Source organism: Nesoenas mayeri, assembly GCF_963082525.1.
Source record: "Nesoenas mayeri genome assembly, chromosome: 5".
Classification (NCBI taxonomy): domain Eukaryota; kingdom Metazoa; phylum Chordata; class Aves; order Columbiformes; family Columbidae; genus Nesoenas; species Nesoenas mayeri.
The window spans coordinates 69109835-69124659 of NC_137548.1; the positions used below are offsets into that span (position 1 = coordinate 69109835).

General features: G+C 70.5%; 2 protein-coding genes across 3 annotated transcripts; one reads left to right on the top strand and one right to left on the bottom strand.

Annotated features, from left to right (window-relative positions):
- Nucleotides 1-789: 789 nt before the first annotated feature.
- SSRP1 (structure specific recognition protein 1) lies at nt 790-8044 on the bottom strand. Its single transcript, XM_080345874.1, has 17 exons — nt 7590-8044; nt 6976-7185; nt 6401-6586; nt 6090-6195; nt 5343-5533; nt 5032-5262; nt 4836-4939; nt 4576-4704; nt 4181-4402; nt 3987-4059; nt 3397-3535; nt 3254-3299; nt 2439-2562; nt 1926-2096; nt 1713-1801; nt 1371-1551; nt 790-1039 (listed from the first exon to the last, which is right to left on the bottom strand). Exons 2-17 carry the CDS (start codon nt 7027-7029, stop codon nt 971-973), a joined length of 2115 nt encoding a protein of 704 aa, XP_080202000.1. The 5' UTR covers nt 7030-7185; nt 7590-8044; the 3' UTR covers nt 790-970.
- A 305-nt stretch (nt 8045-8349) lies between these two features.
- On the top strand, nt 8350-12138 carry P2RX3 (purinergic receptor P2X 3). Of its 2 annotated transcripts, XM_080346013.1 has the most exons (12): nt 8350-8592; nt 9131-9266; nt 9345-9416; nt 9497-9563; nt 10047-10140; nt 10223-10300; nt 10401-10542; nt 10985-11109; nt 11199-11292; nt 11371-11436; nt 11522-11599; nt 11813-12138. In XM_080346013.1, the coding sequence occupies exons 1-12, from the start codon at nt 8465-8467 to the stop codon at nt 11933-11935; spliced, it is 1203 nt and encodes a 400-aa protein (XP_080202139.1). In that variant the 5' UTR covers nt 8350-8464; the 3' UTR covers nt 11936-12138. The 2 variants fall into 2 exon arrangements, with proteins under 2 accessions (XP_080202139.1, XP_080202140.1); XM_080346014.1 differs by lacking the exon at nt 10985-11109 and having other exon boundaries at nt 11224-11292.
- The last annotated feature ends 2687 nt before the right edge of the window (nt 12139-14825 follow it).

Genomic DNA, 14825 nt, shown 5'->3' on the forward strand with positions numbered 1-14825 from the left:
CCCGGTTCCCCGCAGGCCCGGCCCGGCGCAGCGACCCCCGCTCACCCGCTGCCGCCGCCGCCGTTGCTGCATATTCATGAGCGCGCGCCCGCCCCACCGCTGGCCACGCCCACCCTGCCCCACCCTCCACCAACCAGCGAGAGCGGCGGTCCCGGCGCCGCGTGGCCGAGCGGACCACGGAGAGGAGGGGCTAGAGAGGCGCCGTGCCCCGCCCCTGCCACCGTTGTGTTTACCAATGAGAGGGCGCTAGAGAGGCTCCCACCACTGCCCGCGTCTTGGGGTGCTGGCGGTGCACCGCCGCCAGGACGGGGGGACCCGCCGGTGCAACGGGGTCCTGCCCGCCCCACGGCAGAGCCCAGGACCCCACCCCCCGCTGCGGCCGCCGGGACCCGCCAGCCCCCGGCAGTGCCGGTAACCGGGCGGCACCGCGGCCTCGCCCGGTCCCGCGGGGCCGGTCCCGCGCCCGGCCGGGAAGCGCCGCTGACCGCCCCCGGCCCCCCCGCCGCCCGCTCCCCCCGGGACGCGAGAAAACCCCGATCGCATCAGCATCGACCCGGGGCCGCCATTAGGAGCCGGCGGCGCCGCGGCGGGAGGGGGAGCCGGTAATGGACCGGGGGAGCTGGGGCCCGTAATGGACGGGGGCGCAGCCGCTGCCGGGGCAGGGAGGGAGGGGGAGGGGGAGCCGGCCCCACACCCACTCACACCCTCGCGGGGGAGTCTTTATTCAATTCGAGTTGCCACGTGAACGGATGCAAAATACAAAAATAAAGAAAATAACAAACAAGGAAGGAAAAAAGGAAAGAAACCCGAGTATTTAAAAAAAATAAATTGATGCGAAAGAGGGTGAGGCGGGAGCGAGGACCCCGCCCCTCACCCCACAGGCACCGCGGCCCCCACCCCCCGCTCGCCGGGGTCCCGCGGGGACCATCTGGTCCTTCCCCGGCCGGAACCAGCCTGGGACGGGGGCAGGCTAATCCGAGCCAGACGCCGAGTCCTCCGAGCTGGGGGGCGCGCTGGCCGCCCCCTCCTCCTCCGAGTCCTGCGGGAGGGAACGAGGTCAGGGGGGCAGGGGACGAGGGCGGGGGGGCAGGGGACGAGGTCAGGGGGGCCAGGGACGAGGGCGGGGGGGCAGGGGACAAGGGCGGGGGGGCAGGGGACAAGGGCGGGGGGGCAGGGGACAAGGTCGGGGGGGCAGCTCCCATGCCCCCACGCCCCACAGCAGGCATGCGGGGGTAGTGGTGACGTGTAGAACGCAGAGCAGCCACCCACACCCAGAGGTACCAGCGGACCGTCCCACAGGGACAGCACGGGGAGGGCACACGGCAGAGCCCCCCGGGACGTTCCGGGACCACCTGCCCGCCAGGCCCCACCTCCTTCTTGCTCTCTGCGGAGGAGCTCTCGTCGCTGGACACGAACTCCTTGCTCTTGAAGCTCTCGTTGGTGCTCCTGGCGGGCGACTTGCTGGAGGACGAGGACTTGGCGGCCCCTTTCCTCTCCGCCTTCCCCTTCGGCTGCTTCTCCTGCTTCTTCTTCTTCTTTTTCAACCTCTCCCTGCGTGTGTTGGATGGAAGGGAAAGGAGACACGTCACCCGGGCCCTGGCCCCGCAGAGCCAGGACACCCTTCACCCGCGTGCTGCAGAGGCCCAGGCACCGCCAGGGCTGGGGAACCCCCGATTTTTGGCCAGCCCCGCCCCGCCGCCCAGCGCGCTCACCGGGAGCTCTCGGCCCTGCTGCCCGCGCTGTACTCCTTCATGGCCTTCTCGTAGTCCCGCCGGGCGTCCTCCGCCTTGCGGTCCCACTCCTGCAGCCAGAGCAGGGTGAGCGGGACCTTCCCGCCTCCCCCCGCACCCCGCAGCCCCGTCCGGCACCCCAGACCAGGCTCTGCTGCCCCCGCAGCGCAGGGACCCCGCCGCCCCCTCCGGCACCTCCTTCTTCTCCTTGGACATGGCTTTCCAGAGCTCCCCCGCCTTCTTGGACAGGTCGGTGATGCTGATGCCAGGGTGGTCTGACTTGATCCTCTCGCGGCTGGCGTTGAGCCACAGCATGTACGCGGACATGGGCCGCTTGGGCGCGTTCGGGTCCTTCCCCTTCTTGCTCTGGAGCGGAGAGAACAGGGCGGGAGCCAAGAGGCAGCGCTGGCTGCAGACCCCAGAGCTGGGGCTCAGCGTGTCCCCCCCATTCCAGCCACAGCGGGAGCTGAACGGGCCGGTTGCTGGGGACAAGACCCAGCACCCAAAGGGGCTGGCTCTGCACAGGGCAGCGCGCCCTTCGGTCAGACCCACCGCGACTCGGCCTGGGGGGCAGCGGGGTCAGGACACCCGCCCCGGTCAGGCAGCGCACAGCAAGGTGGTGGCACCCGAGGGGACGTGGCAGGAGCGCAGGGCTGTGACCTGCACCTCCCCGGTGTCACCGCCACCGGAGCCCCAGCAGCCTCTCACCTCCGGCTGCTTCTTGCGGGGCTTGCGGTCTTTGACGAGCTTGGCCTTCTTGGCTGGCTTCTTCTCATCCCGGTCGCTGTCCCCGTCACCGCTGGAGGAGCTGGCTGAGGCGTTGCTGTCGAACCTGCACAGAGGCACTGCGCTCCAGCAACAGCTCAAGACCCCCACCCCAAACAAAGCAGGAGGTGGGGGAGACGCAGCAGTGCTGAGCAGCAGCACGACCTGCCCCGAACCCTCCCAGCCCCCAGCCCCGAGACTTCCTGAGCCGGAGATGGTGTGTTTGTGCTTAACAGCTCTCGGGGGATTTGCCTTCCACGAACACAGCTCATCGTTTGCTGACTTCCTGTAAGTTTTAGGCGCTCACAGCACCACATGCCTCAGCCGCACCAAGACCCAGCTCCCGCTGCCGGGCCCGACGCGGCTGCACCAGCACAGACCGCGGCCCTTTGGGCTGGCGCGGGCACCGCGGCTCCCCCAGCCCGCTCCCGGCCAGGGAGTTCACAGAGCTGTCCCCCCTTCCAGCTGCTCCCGACTCCAGCCCCGCAGCCACGGCCCCATCCCGGAGCCATCTGGTCCCAAGTGCCCATCTCAGCACTTGAGCTGCATAATGTCATTATGATAGATTCAGCCCAGAACTGCACCCGCTTCTCCAGATTCCTGAGTCCAGGGCTTACAAAGCAATCCTGGCTGTGCCTGGGGCGTTCTCTAGCTCACCCAGCCCCACACGACACCCCAGCGCTCACCCAGCCTCACGTGACACCCCTAACTGCACCTCCCAAAAGCCCCCCAGACAGACCCAGCCCAACCCCACTCACTCTTCAGCCACGTCATCATCCTCTTCTCCGGGGTTGAAGGACTCGTCTGGCAGGAGAGAGCGTGGGGTCAGCTCACAGCCAGGTATGGGGGCACAGGAAAACCAAAAACCAGCCCAAAACAGCCCCCTGGTAGCAGCCCTCACCCGTCTCCTCCCCAGAGCCGTCACTGCTGTCGTTGGCGTTCTCCTCCCGGATCTTGCCCTCCTCCTTCATCCTCTCCAGGTAGGCGTCGTGCTGGTCCTCGTCCGAGTCAGCGTACTCGTCGTAGCTCTGCTTCATGCCCTGCGGGAGAGCCGGCGTGAGAGCCGCTCCTGCGCCCCCGGCTGCGCACCCCTCGACTCTGCCACTCTGGCACACTGCTGGGGGCATGGCCACAACACCCGTGCAGGCGGCATGGCCACCACGTCCCCTCCTTGTCCCCATCGGGGCTCCAGAGAGCGGGACAGAGCAGTTATCCCAGTTAGGGGAGGCCCCTCTCGCACACCATGCCGAGGTTACTGGGGTTAGTCAGGGGCCACCACAGCCATGCAGAGGAAACCTGCACCAGGAGGAGGAAGAGGAGAAAGAGGAAGGGATATCGCACGGACCTTTTTTCTCTACAAGGGCAAGGAGAGAAAAGAGAGGTGAAAAAAAAGGGAAAAGCAGCAAAATTCTGGAGAGCAGCCAGCCCCCAGCCCTCTCCCCCGGCCGGCAGAGCCGCGGTCCCAGGGGGAAGCCCCCGCGCAGCAAGTACCTCCTTGAGCCCGCGGTTCTTGATGTTCAGCTTCTTGGCGTTGACGAAGTCAAAGAGCTTCCCGTACTCCTCCCTGGGGACAGGGGGACAGTCAGGGCCGGGCAGCCACCGGGGAGCGCCCCCGCAGCGCAGCGCCCCCGCAGCGCAGCGCCCCCGCAGCGCAGCACCCCCGCAGCGCAGCGCCCCGCGCCCACCTCTCAATGCTGCTGAAGGTGTACTGCGTGCCCTGCTTGGTCTCGATCTCGAAGTCGAAGGAGCGGGTGGTGGTGGTGCCACGGGCAAAGTTGACGAAGGAGATCTCGTCGAAGCGGATGTGCACAGGCGGCTTGTGCACGTAGATGAAGCCGCGCTCCAGCGGGTACAGCAGCCCCGAGCTGGCCTTGTAGGAGCAGGTGATGCACTGGGCTCCCGAGTGCCTGCGAGAACACGCAGCGTCGAACACCGCGGGGGCCAACGCCGGCCCCACAGCCTCAGCTGCCGAACCAGGCAGCTCCTCCTGCCCCAGGGGACCCAACTTTGCCTCTCCCATCCCCGCATCCCTTCCCGCAGCAGGGACCCCCCGCTCTGCTGCCCACCACAGCCTCCTTACCCCTGGAAGTTGCCAGGCACCGTGATCTTGCGGTTCACCAGAGCCTTCATCACCCGGCTGACCATCTCATAGAGGGAGCCCGACATGTTCTTGGTGAGCCGCCCCTCGAAGCGCTTCTCCACCTCCTCCCTGCGCAGCCAGAGAGCGGGCAGCAGTGAGAACAAGAACCGGGGGGCTGTCACCTCCCGCGTGGCTCCCGCAGCCCCCCGAGCCCCGCAGGGAGCAGGTCAGGGAAGCAGCCTGGCAGGAGAGGAACCCACTCGTTCATGTTGAGGGTCAGCGAGATGTCCTCGTCCTTGGAGAAGAGCAGGATCAGGAAGTGGTAGCGGGTCTGGCCCTGCTTTATCGGGGGGTCCAGGCTAATCTGAAAATAGAAGAGCACGTGAGGACCTGAGACACCCCGAACCCACCATGTGTGACTCTTCCCTGGGGGAGGCAGCCCCGTGCCCCCCTCACCACAAAGAACATCTGCCGCTGGTCCTTGTGCGGAAGCAGGAAGAGGCGCAGCACAGTGGTGTAGGGGATCTTGTAGTCAAAGGTCTTGCCGTGCAGGTGCAGGAAGGTGGGGTAGATGCGGATGTCGTAGCGCCCGCGCGGCGTCAAACACTGCAGCTCCCGGAAGATGCAGATGGCGTCTCCGGTGGCCTGGATCACGTCTGCCTTGGAGAGGACATTCTGGGCGAAGGCCTGCAAGGGAAGGCAGTCACGGCGGGCGGGGGCTCCCGGCCGCCCCCTGCCCAACCCGCCGCTCCCACGGCCCCGCTCACCTCCACAGGGTCCACACCGTCCTCCTGGGTGGGTGGCACGTAGAACCGGACCTCCATGAGCGAGACCTCAGCGTCGTCGTTCTGGTGGAACTCCAGCGTCACCTCGTTCTTGCCCGTCGTGCACTGCGAGACGTTGCTGAGGGGGATCTCGAACACCGGCTGCTCCCCGATGTCAAAGGAGAGGAGCTGCCCTGCAGGAGGGGACACGGCGGGTCACAGCAGGACCGGAGCCACCGCGCTACGCGGAGGGGACACGTCCACCCTGTGGTGCAGAGCCACGGCGTCCCCCCAGCCCCACCGCTCTCCCGGAGCCCAGCAACACCTCTGCTCTCTCTGCACTCCTGAGCCCCCTCCACACCTTCGGGATTCCTCCTGCTGGCCACGGCCCCAGAGACCAACTCTGAGCACAAACAAGCAGGAGGGAACCGTCTGTTCCCCAGGCCTCAGAGCAGGGAGCAGCGCCCACCCGCTCCCCGGCGCCTCGGGAACCGCCAGCTCTGCCAGACGCTCACGGCTCCCACAGCAGCCTCTGGTTTATGCTGAGATTCCCTGTCTAAAAAACCCTCCCCAGACCTGGGGCCCACAGGTATATTCTGCTCTCCTGGGTGGCCGATGTCCCCAAGGACACCGCAGGAAATGGGGCTGGTGCTGTGGAACAGCCACGCTGGTGGGAAACTGTCCCAGCGGCCAGAGCAGCGCCCAGCACCGGGATTGCCTGTCCCCAGTGACGGTGTCACCACAACTCACCGCCAAACCGCACCGTGCCCCAGTTCCAGCCCTTCACACACAGGTCCTTCTCCGCCAGCTCCAGGCGATAATGCGCCTTGAAGAAATCCGAGAGCTTATCGAACTCCTGGGCGGGGTGAGAGGAGGGAACGGCCCTTAGAAACCACTGCCCAGAGCCCGTAACTGGGACACGGCCCCCGGCACATAGGAAGCGGCAAGAAAAACCGGGGTCAGAGCTGTGACGGTCACGCTGAGCGCAGCTGGACACAGTCCAAGCACGGGGCAGTGACAGCAGTGTCACCAGCAGGGACAAGGCGGGCTGGGGGACTCACCGACTCCCGGAATCCATCGTACTTGTAGACATGGCCGTTCTTGGTGAGCAGCTTGAGGCCGTGGCCCAGCGCCACGCGCCGCCACACGCCCTCGGCCAGCTCTGAGGCCTGGATGTTGTCCACCTTCCCCGTCTTGCTGTTCTTGAAGATGACGCCCTGGCGGCTCAGCCGCAGCCGCCCGTCGTTCTGCGGGAGAAGGGGCATGAGGGCACACGGCGCAGTGACACCCGGCACGGGAACCGCCGCTGCAACGGGCGGCTGCACAACCCCCAGGAGAAATGGGGCAACTTCCCCGACTGCCCGCCAGCCTCCATCCTCACCACCTCCCAGCGCCCAAACCGGGAGGGCTGAGATAGCAGAGTCCATGTGGCTTTGGGGACAATCTCCCAAAATCCAGAGGGCAAAAGGTGACCCGGAAATGCTCAGCACCACGGCGAGACCGCCCTCTGCCCAGCCAAGGGGGCAGGAGGGCCGCCGGCTGTGGGGGGAAGCGTCCTGCAGCGTCGTGGCTGGCAGAGCGGGACTCATTGCCACGTGCCACCTGCTGGGTGTCTCTGGGGACCGTCCCCACTCACCATGGAGCCCTTCACCTCCTGGTAGATCTCGTTGAACTCCAGCGTGTCGGCCATGGCGGCGCGGGGAGGCACCGGGGCTTTGGGAGGGGCGGGAGGCCGAGCGCAGCAAGCGGTTCAGTGCCCCCCCCGGCCCCGCATGTCCCGGACCCAACACAGCAGCTGCGGGGGGAGCGCAGGGGGAGCAGCTCCGGGGGAAGGTGGCACCTGGCCCTGCGCCGGGGAGGGGCTGTCAGCACGGCCGGGCCGGCCCCGAGCCCCTGTGCCCCGAACCCCTGTGCCCCGAGCCCCTGTGCCCCGAGCCCCTGTGCCCCCACCCGAGCCCCTGTGCCCCCACCCAAACCCCTGATGCCCCCACCCAAACCGCTGCCCCCCCGCCGGGGGCACTCAGACCCCGGCCCCTCCCTCCTCCCTCCGCAAACGTGCCGCGGCCCCAGGGCCTCCAGGGCCTCCCCGCCGGGGCCTCCCCGCCGGGGCCTCCCCGCCGGGGTCCCCCCGCCGCCGGTCCCTCAGCCCAGCCCGGCCCCTCCCCCCTCGATGCCCCCGCCCCGAGCCCCCGGTCCCGCTCCCCCGCCCCCCCGCACCGCCGCCACTTTTCCCGCCTGCGCAACACGAACCTCGCGCGGAGCTTCCTCCGCGCCGCTGCTGCCGCCGCCGGAACTCGCCCCCACTTCCGCCATAGAGACGAGCCGCTCTGGGCGGTGCCTTGGGAGGACCGCACGGCCGCGACGAGGAGGGACCATGGAGTGCTCGGAGGACCACGGCTAGAGCGGAGGCGGCGACCCGCCCCGCCATAGAGTTGCGGTGGGGGCTAGAGCGGCCACTCACCGGCCGCGCTGCCTCGCGTGGCACCATAGAGCGGCGGGAGACCCCCCAGACCCAGGAGCCCCGTGGTGCGGACCCCACTGGCCAGTGGCGGGTGATCCCTGTGACGTCACCGCAACGGCGGGGGTCTCGACCCGGGGTGGGGGCACCCCAAAACCCGGCACCCCCACACAGAGCACCCAGAGAGTGCGAGCACCGCAAAAACGGGAAACCCCGAAAATGAGGGCGCCCCGAAGAGGCGGCACCCGAAAACGGGGCACCCAAACACGGGGGACCCCGCACTTGGGGCACCCCAAACCGGGGCCGCGCACACGGGTACCCCCACAGGAGCACCCCCGAAACCGGGACCCTGCGCCCTGCGCCCGTGCCTCCGCCCCGCTGTGCGCACAGCGTGGGGTCCGGGACCCCCGGGGAAACCCCCGCAGGGCACCGGAACCGGGACCCGCCACGGCCCCGCCCGCCCCTGCAGCCCCAGAACGGGCTGCGCCCCCGCCCCGCCCCGCCCCGCCCCGCCCCGCCCCGCCCCGCCCCGCCCCGCCCCGCCTCGCGCTGCCGGCCCCTGCCGCTCCTGGCTCCTGCCGCTCCTGCCGCTCCTGCCGCTCCTGCCGCTCCTGCCGCGCTGCCCGCGCTGCCCGCGCTGCCCGTCCCTGCCGGCCCCTGCCCGCCCATGTCCCCCTCGCGCTGGGTGACCGGATTCCTCTCGTACGAGACGGCCAAGGCGGTGGTGGTGCGGAGCTGGGCGGTGGGCGCGGTGAACCGCGCCGTGCAGCTGCTCATCCTCGCCTACTTCATCGGGTGAGACCCCCAGGACCCCCCGCCGCCCTCCTCCCGGGGCTGCTGCGAGCGACACCGGGGGTGACAGCGAGGGGACAGCGGGACGGCTGTGCGGGGAGGGGGGTCGCCCAGCCGGGAGCGGCGGGTAACAGCGGGGTGACAGGGCGGAGGAGGGACAGGCGGGGGGGACACGAGTGTCAGCGCCGGGAACGTCAGGTGTGCGGGCGACTCGATGGGGACACGCAGGAGAGGGTGCGGGTGACAGGAGGGAACAGCGAGAAGAGCATCCTCGTGCGGGGAACAGGTAGGGGGACAGTGTCAGTGCGGGGCGGGAGCCGCAGCAGGGCCCGAGCGGGTGACAGAGACGGGTGTGCGGCCCCGGCTTCTCCCCGGGGGTGACAGCGGCCACGGGCGGCGCGCGGGCGGGTGACAAGCGCCTGTCGCAGGTGCAGCAGCCACTCGGGTGCCCCATTTCTGCGCGGGGGGTGCCGGGGACGGGCAGGTCCCGCGGGTGGCGGGGGCGGCTGTCCCCCCTGTCACCCCGCGGGTGCTGTCCCAGCTGGGTGTTCCTCCATGAGAAAGCCTACCAGGTGCGGGACACGGTCATCGAGTCCTCGGTGGTCACCAAGGTCAAGGGCATCGGGCGCTATGCCGGCCGCGTGCTGGACACGGCCGACTACGTCACCCCCCCCCAGGTGAGGGGGCGCCGGGTCCCGCCCCTGCCTCAGTTTCCCCGCTCGGCGGGGGTCAGGGTGACGGTGACGTCCCCCCAGGGCACCTCGGTGTTCGTGGTGGTCACCAAGCAGATCCTGACGGAGAACCAGGCGCAGGGCGTCTGCCCCGAGGTACGGGCTGGGGACACGGCGGGGGCACAGGGGGTGTCCCCGCGTCCCCGCCCCGGCTCACGCCCCCTCGCCCCCCGCAGAGCGAAGCCGAGTACCGCTGCGCGGCCGACCGGGACTGCCGCGGGAGGGGCGCCGCCACCGGCAGCGGTGAGGGACGCCGGGCTGCGGGACCCTCGGGGCGGTGCGGGGCTGAGGGACCCCTGGGTGGGCTGCGGGACCCTCGGAGCGGTGCGGGGGCTGAGGGACCCCTGGGTGGGCTGCGGGACCCTCGGAGCGGTGCGGGGGCTGAGGGACCCCTGGGTGGGCTGCGGGACCCTCGGGGCGGTGCGGGGGCTGAGGGACCCCTGGGTGGGCTGCGGGACCCTCGGGGCGGTGCGGGGGCTGAGGGACCCCTGGGTGGGCTGCGGGACCCTCGGGGCGGTGCGCGGCTGAGGGACCCTCGGGGCGGTGCGCGGCTGAGGGACCCTCGGGGCGGTGCGGGGGCTGAGGGACCCCTGGGTGGGCTGCGGGACCCTCGGGGCGGTGCGGGGGCTGAGGGACCCCCGGGAGGGCTGAGGGACCCCCGGGAGGGCTGAGGGAGCCCCGGGCCGGGCTGGGTCCGGCCGGCTCAGCGCACCGGTGGGCTCGCAGGGCTGCTGACCGGGCGCTGCGTTCCCTACAACCGGACCCTGCGCACCTGCGAGATCCGCGGCTGGTGCCCCCCCGAGGTGGACACGGTGGACGTGTGAGTGCGGCCGGGGGGACACGGGGGCCGGGGCGGCGGGTCCGTGTCCGCCGTGTCCCCAGGGACACCCCTGTCCCCGCAGCCCCGTCATGCTGGAGGCGGAAAACTTCACCCTCTTCATCAAGAACAGCATCCGCTTCCCGCTCTTCGGCTTCGAGAAGTGAGCGGCACCGGGACAGGGGGACACGGGGATGGGGGCTCCGGGTCCCCCTAGCCCGGCTGGCTGATGGCCGTGTGCCCCGTGTCCCCCGTGTCCCCAGGGCCAACCTGCCGCCCCCCGGCAGCGGGGCGGAGCTGGGCCGGTGCCGGTTCCACCCCGAGCTGCAGCCGCTCTGCCCCATCCTGCGCCTGGGGGACGTGGTGCGCCTGGCCGGGCAGGACTTCCCCGCGCTGGCCGCCACCGTGAGCGGGGACGGGGACACGGCGGGGGCGGGGGGACACGGGACGTGGGATGGAACGTGGGGAGGCAGGGACGTGGGGAATGGGGATGTGGGACGTGGGGACACAGGGATGTGGGAGATGGGGACATGAGGACACAGGGACACGGAGACATGGTACAGGGGACATAAGGCTGTGGGTGCACAGAGGCATGGAGCTTGGGGACAGGGATGTGGGATATGGGAACGTGGGGGCATGAGACATGGGATGTGAGGACTTAGGAATGTGGGATGTGGTGACACGGGGACACGAGGATGCAGGAGATGGGGACATGGATGAGAGAACACAGGAGGGTGGATGTGAGGGCAGGGGGCTGGGATGTACAGGCAGGGGGACGTGGGACATGGGGTGTGGGGACACGGGGCCGTGGGGACATGGGCCGTGTCCCCCCTGATGGCTGGGGCAGGGGGGGGTGCTGGGCATCAAGATCGGGTGGGTGTGTGACCTGGACCGTGCCTGGGAGCGCTGCCTGCCCCGCTACTCCTTCACCCGCCTGGACGGCCGCGCGCCCGCCGCGGGATACAACTTCAGGTACGGCACGGCCACGGCCGAGCGGGACACGCGTGTCGCTCGCGTGGGCGCAGCGCAGCACGGTCCCGCTGCCCCATGTCCCCACGCAGGCACGCCCGGTACTACCGCTGGCAGGACGGCACCGAGCGCCGCACCCTCACCAAGGCCTTCGGCATCCGCTTTGACGTCCTGGTGTACGGCAACGTACGTGGGGGGCTCGGGGCGCCCTGTGGGGCCATGGCAGGGGGAACCCCCCACCAACGGGGGTCTCTGCACCCCCAGGCTGGGAAGTTCGGGATCGTCCCCACCCTCATCAACACGGTGGCAGCTTTCACCTCCATCGGCGTGGTGAGTTGTGGCCGTTCTCAGCCCCTGAGGGGTGGCATCTCCCAGAGGGGCTCTGTGCCCCCCACCCCAACGCTGCCCCCCACAGGGCACGGTGCTGTGCGACATCATCCTGCTCAACTTCCTGAAGGGAGCTGAGCACTACAAGGCCCGCAAGTTCGAGGAGGTCAGCTATGGGGCTGGGGCTGCCACAGGGCTGGGGCCGCTGTGGGGCTGGGGCCATGCCAGGGTCACCTCTGGGGGGCCTGGACCGGGCCCCTCTGAGGTTCTGTGGGGCTGGCCGGTGCGGGGACGTGCAGGCAGCACCCCTGAGCCCCACCGGGGGCCCTGGCCTTGGGGCAGGGACTAACCTAGCGCCCATCCTGTCCCTGCCCCACAGGTGCCGGAGGCCAGCGTGCCCGCGCCCCCCGCCAGCCCCATGGTGTGTCCCCCCAGCGCGCTGGGGGACTGCGGCCGGGACAAGCAGTCCACTGACTCGGGCACCTTCTCCCTCGGCCTCTAGCCCTGGGCGCCGTGGGGCAGCCCCGTGTTCACCCCACACCCTGCGCCCAGCCCCCCGCATGGCTGCCACCCCCTTGCTGTCAGTGGGACAGGGCACGGGGAACATACTGGGCAGTGGGGGTGACGCCTCCCCAGTGCCCCCCACCTATGCGGCCCCCAGCACCTCCCTGCTCCCAGCACCCCCACCCCAATAAACTTCGGGCTCACAGCACCCACCCGTCCCAGCCTGTGCGGGGGGTGAGGGCTGGTTATGGGGGGTCTAACGGAAGGGCTGGGTGCAGGGGCAGGGGAGGTCATGGCGGTGCCACCGATTTGGGGTTCAACGGGCTCCAGTGTCAAGGTGTCACCACAGACCCTGGGGAGGGGACCCTATGCCCCCCCATTGCCCATGCAGGGTCCGTGCAGGACATAAGGGACACCCCTGTCCCCAAACCTCCCCCCTGTGCACCCCAGGGTGTCCCAGCACCCCTGTTACAGCCCCAGGATCCCCCACCTGCCCAGCGCCTGAGCACAGAGATGGGCGCTGACAGCTGAGACTTTACTGAGATCCGGGGGCGCGGGGGTGCCGGGGCGCGGGGGTGCCGAGGCGCAGGGCCCTGCAGGGGCCGAGCCCCTCAGCACTGGCAGACGAAGGGCAGCTTCGTGCGGCAGCGCACGCTCCTCCGGCGCCCGTTCGGGGGGGAGGGGGTCAGCCCTGGCACCCAACAGCACCCGCTGCCCCAGACCAGCCCTGAACCCCGAGGCGCCAGACCCAGACCCCGATCCCCAGGACTGACCCCAGCTCCCGGCACCACCTCCCCATCCCCCGGCCCCCAGCATCCCCCCAGCCTCGCCCACACCCCACGGGCAGAGGTTCCCAGCACAGCCCCCCAGGCCCTGAGTGCCCCCCGCGCCCCCCACCAACTGTTGGTGCAGAGGGCGGTGCAGAAGCAGCCGGAGCGCAGCGGGTACCCCCGCGACCAGCACGAGTAGTTCCAGGGGCTCCCGTCGGCCCAGTGGCAGCTCACGGTCTGTCCCTGCCAGAGGGGCAAGGGCATGGGGACACCGGGCATGGCGGGGTGGGGGACAGGGCTGGGACACCCAGGGTGCGCACTGGGGGCACTGGGACAGGGCTGGGACACCCAGGGTGGGCACTGGAGGCATTGAGACAGGGCTGGGACACCCAGGGTGGGCACTGAGGGCACTGGGACAGGGCTGGGACACCCAGCGTGCGCACTGGGGGCACTGGGACAGGGCTGGGACACGCAGGGTGGGCACCGGGGACAGGTGACAGGGCAGGTGACCGGGCCGGGCAGGGTGCGGTGGGGCCAGGGGGTGTCGCGGGTCCCGTCTCGCGGGTCCCTTACCCCGTGGCGGGTGACGGCCCCGACCCAGACCTGGCCGCGGTTGGTGCAGAGCCGCGCTCGGCAGCGCAGGAGCACGTTGACGCGGGGGCTGTGCGCGGACGCCAGCTGCCCGCCGCAGCACCGGCGGCACACCGCCTGCGGGACGCGCCCGACCCCCGCCCGTCCCCTGCCCACCCGGGCGCCGTGGAAGGTGTGGCAGTGGGTGACAACGACGTAGCGGTAGGTGGTGGCAGCCAGCGGGTCCGGGACGGTGAGCGTCCGCGTCTCGCTCGCCAGCGGGCACCAGGCGTCGTCCCCGTCGTCCCCATCGTCCCCGTCGTCCTCCGGCAGCGCCAGCGCCGCCGCCTCCGCCTCGGGTCTGGCAGGGGCTGGGGACAGCGGCGCGTCACCCCGGGCACAGGGGGCGCGGGGAGCAGGGGTGTCCCCGGGGTGTCCCCAGGGTGTCCCCGAGGTGTCCCCGGGGTGTCCCCGCGGGGCGGGCGCTCAACGGGAGGGCTGGCGGAGGCGGCGCGGAGGACGAGGAGCGGGCAGCACTGCGTGGCGCGGCTGGAACACCGGCGCTCGGGAGATGCCATGTCCCCAGTCACCCTCTGCCACCCTGGGGGCCACCCTCACCTGCCTTGTGCCCCTTTGCCACCCCCAGTGCCACCCCCACGGCCCCCAGCCTGCCCGTGCCCCCCATGTCCCTGGTTCCCCGCTGCCAGCCCCACGGCCACCCCTTCCCCTGAACACCCTGTTGCCACCCTGTCCCTCCATGTCCCTCTGCCACCCCGGAGACACCGGTGCCAGCCTCAGGGACACCCACCCTGGTCCCCAGCCCCGGCAGCTTCAGGCTAAGCCCGCCCCGCTGTCCCCGCTGTCGCCACTGTCACCGTCCCCGCTCCTCACCTGGGACTTGGAGGGCTCTTCACGCTGCGGACTGAGGTCTCTGCCCGCTGTCACCCTTATGGCAGTGACAGGGCCACGTGTCCCCAGCCACAGCCTTGTGCCACACCACCTCCAGCCCCGCCGCGGCTCCCACCCGCCAGCCGCTGGGTACAGGGGGCCGCCCGGGGGGCCCTCACTGCACCCTGCCTGGGGAGGGGGCTGCGGGGGCTTGGGGTGCAGCGGGCACAGTGTGAGGGGCAGAGGTTTGGGGTGCAGGGCATACAGTGGGGGGGGTTCGGGTGCAGGGGGCACAGTGCGGGGGGCTGGGGGGATTTGGGGTGCAGGAGACATGGTGTGGGGGCTGCAGGGGCTTGGGGTGCAGGGAGTACAGTGTGGGGGCTCTAGAGGTTTGGGGTGCAAGGGGTACAGTGTGGGGGCTGCTAGCACGTGGAGATCGCACGGGGGCAGAAGATGCTGGTGTGTGGGGCTGCTTGGGTGGGCGGTGCACTGGCCATGAGATGGGGACTTTGGGGGTGCCCGAGGGTGAGGCTGTGGGGTGCTGAGTCGTGAGTCCCTGCGGGGCCAGGGGTCTGGGGCAGGGGAAGGGTCCGCCCGTGTGGGACAGGCCGGGAGGGGACAGGCAGAGGAGGACAGGCTGGGGGGACACAGGCCGGGGCC